Source organism: Colobus angolensis, unplaced genomic scaffold, assembly GCF_000951035.1.
Source record: "Colobus angolensis palliatus isolate OR3802 unplaced genomic scaffold, Cang.pa_1.0 Scaffold54, whole genome shotgun sequence".
NCBI lineage: Eukaryota > Metazoa > Chordata > Mammalia > Primates > Cercopithecidae > Colobus > Colobus angolensis.
In genome coordinates this window covers 7,545,166-7,546,905 of record NW_012118932.1, presented here as the reverse complement: position 1 = coordinate 7,546,905, position 1,740 = coordinate 7,545,166, and the positions used below count along the sequence as shown (strand labels likewise).

Here is a 1,740-nt window from a genome sequence, read left to right as displayed (position 1 = left end):
CAGAAGAATAGCAACTGGTTCTTTTCTCAAAAGAAATCCTGGTGTCAAGGAAGGATATAAGTTTTACCCACCTAAAGTGGAGTTGTTTTTCAAGGTAATTATCTTATGCCTCTATTTTATGTCTTACTATAACATGGCAATAAATTTATAATTAGAAACTCTAAAGGTTTAAATATTCAAGCAAAGTTTTTGATATTTTGATATTGCAAATGTCATCCCAAAATTTGTCTTATCTAGTTGCCAATGTCAATAATGTACACTTCCATTAGCAATGATAGATCAAATTTTAAAAAGAAAGCATCTGAAAATCTTACCTTTGAACCAAGATGACTAATAGGAGGACAAGAAAACTAATATTTAGTTAATTTTTTAAAAATTTAGTTGAAATCTTTTTATATTCTAATACAGGAAAACTATACTAACAATGTCTCTTGTAAGTAAAAATATATAAATAAAGGTTGTAAGAATCAGTGGTTATGAATTTTTATAGGCTTTACTGCTTTAACCATCTTCATTTATGCTGTTAAGCATAGATCTGCTTGGGAAGCAATATCAGTGTTGTTTTTAATCAATAAGTTATATAACTTGTGTATTATGATTATATAGATGAAGAATTTATAAAGATATTGCCATATAAAGTTGGAACACAGCTTAGAATAGAATGAAATTATTTCATTTTTTTCATTTACCTCTTTGTCTGAGGTCTCTTGAATTATGTCCCTAAAAAATTATAGTCCTGTATAAATTCTAATAAAAAGTGAGGTCAGGAAGTTATGAGAACTGTAGTTTTGGAAAGATTTGATTGATTAAAATGTGCTTTGACCTTCCTGTCATGTCTGATGACTGTAACTAAGGAAAAACAAAAATCACAAACTTAAATTCTGTTTAAATTCGTTTATACAGGTTAAATTCTTTGAAATACTTTGTGACCTAGAATAAGTTACTCACCTAAATACTTTGAATTTTAAAGTGCTATTGAGAGTAGACAAATTAAGAGTGATAGTTTTTTCTGCTTGCAGGAGCTAACTAGGAAAAAAAGAAAAAAGGAGTAATAATTGCTTTGAATTAAGGAGTATCGTAAACAAAAAATTTCTTTAGATGTCTCATTTTGTTGCCCAGGCTGCTCTTGAACTCCTAGGCTCAAGCAATCCTCCTGCCTCAGCCTCCTAAATTACTAGGACTACAGTGTGAGCCATTGCACCTGGCTCAAAATTTCCTTCTTTTCTTTTCTTTTCTTTTTTTTCTTTTTTTTTTGAGACGGAATCTCCCTCTGTTGCCTAGGCTAGAGTGCAATAGCGCCCTCTCAGCTCACTGCAAGCTCTGCCTCCCGGGTTCACGCCATTCGCCTGCTTCAGCCTCCTGAGTAGCTGGGATTACGGGTGCGCACCACCACACCCAGCTAATTTTTTGTATTTTTAGTAGACGGGGTTTCACCGTGGTGGCCAGGCTGGTCTCGAACTCCTGATCTTGTGATCCGCCCACCTCAGCCCCACCAAAGCACTGGGATTACAGGTGTGAGCTACCATGCCCAGCCGTGGCTGAAAATGTCTAAGGAGTTCATGCTCAAGGTGAAAAGGATGTTGGTTTTTCTGAAAAGTTCAAAAATTTTAGATTTAAGTTAATTGTACTACTATACTTTATTCACAGGATGATGCCAATAATGACCCACAGTGGTCTGAGGAACAGCTGATTGCTGCAAAATTTTGCTTCGCTGGACTTGTTATTGGCCAAACTGAAGTG

General features: G+C 34.8%; 1 protein-coding gene across 1 annotated transcript in view; it reads left to right on the top strand.

Annotated features, from left to right (window-relative positions):
* Positions 1 to 1,740, top strand: part of PAICS (phosphoribosylaminoimidazole carboxylase, phosphoribosylaminoimidazole succinocarboxamide synthetase) — a 42,437-nt gene that overhangs the window by 25,129 nt on the left and 15,568 nt on the right. The window contains exons 5-6 of the mRNA XM_011961261.1: positions 12 to 94; positions 1,648 to 1,737. Of these exons, the coding sequence (XP_011816651.1) occupies positions 12 to 94; positions 1,648 to 1,737 (173 nt within the window). The remainder of the gene's footprint in view (positions 1 to 11; positions 95 to 1,647; positions 1,738 to 1,740) is intronic.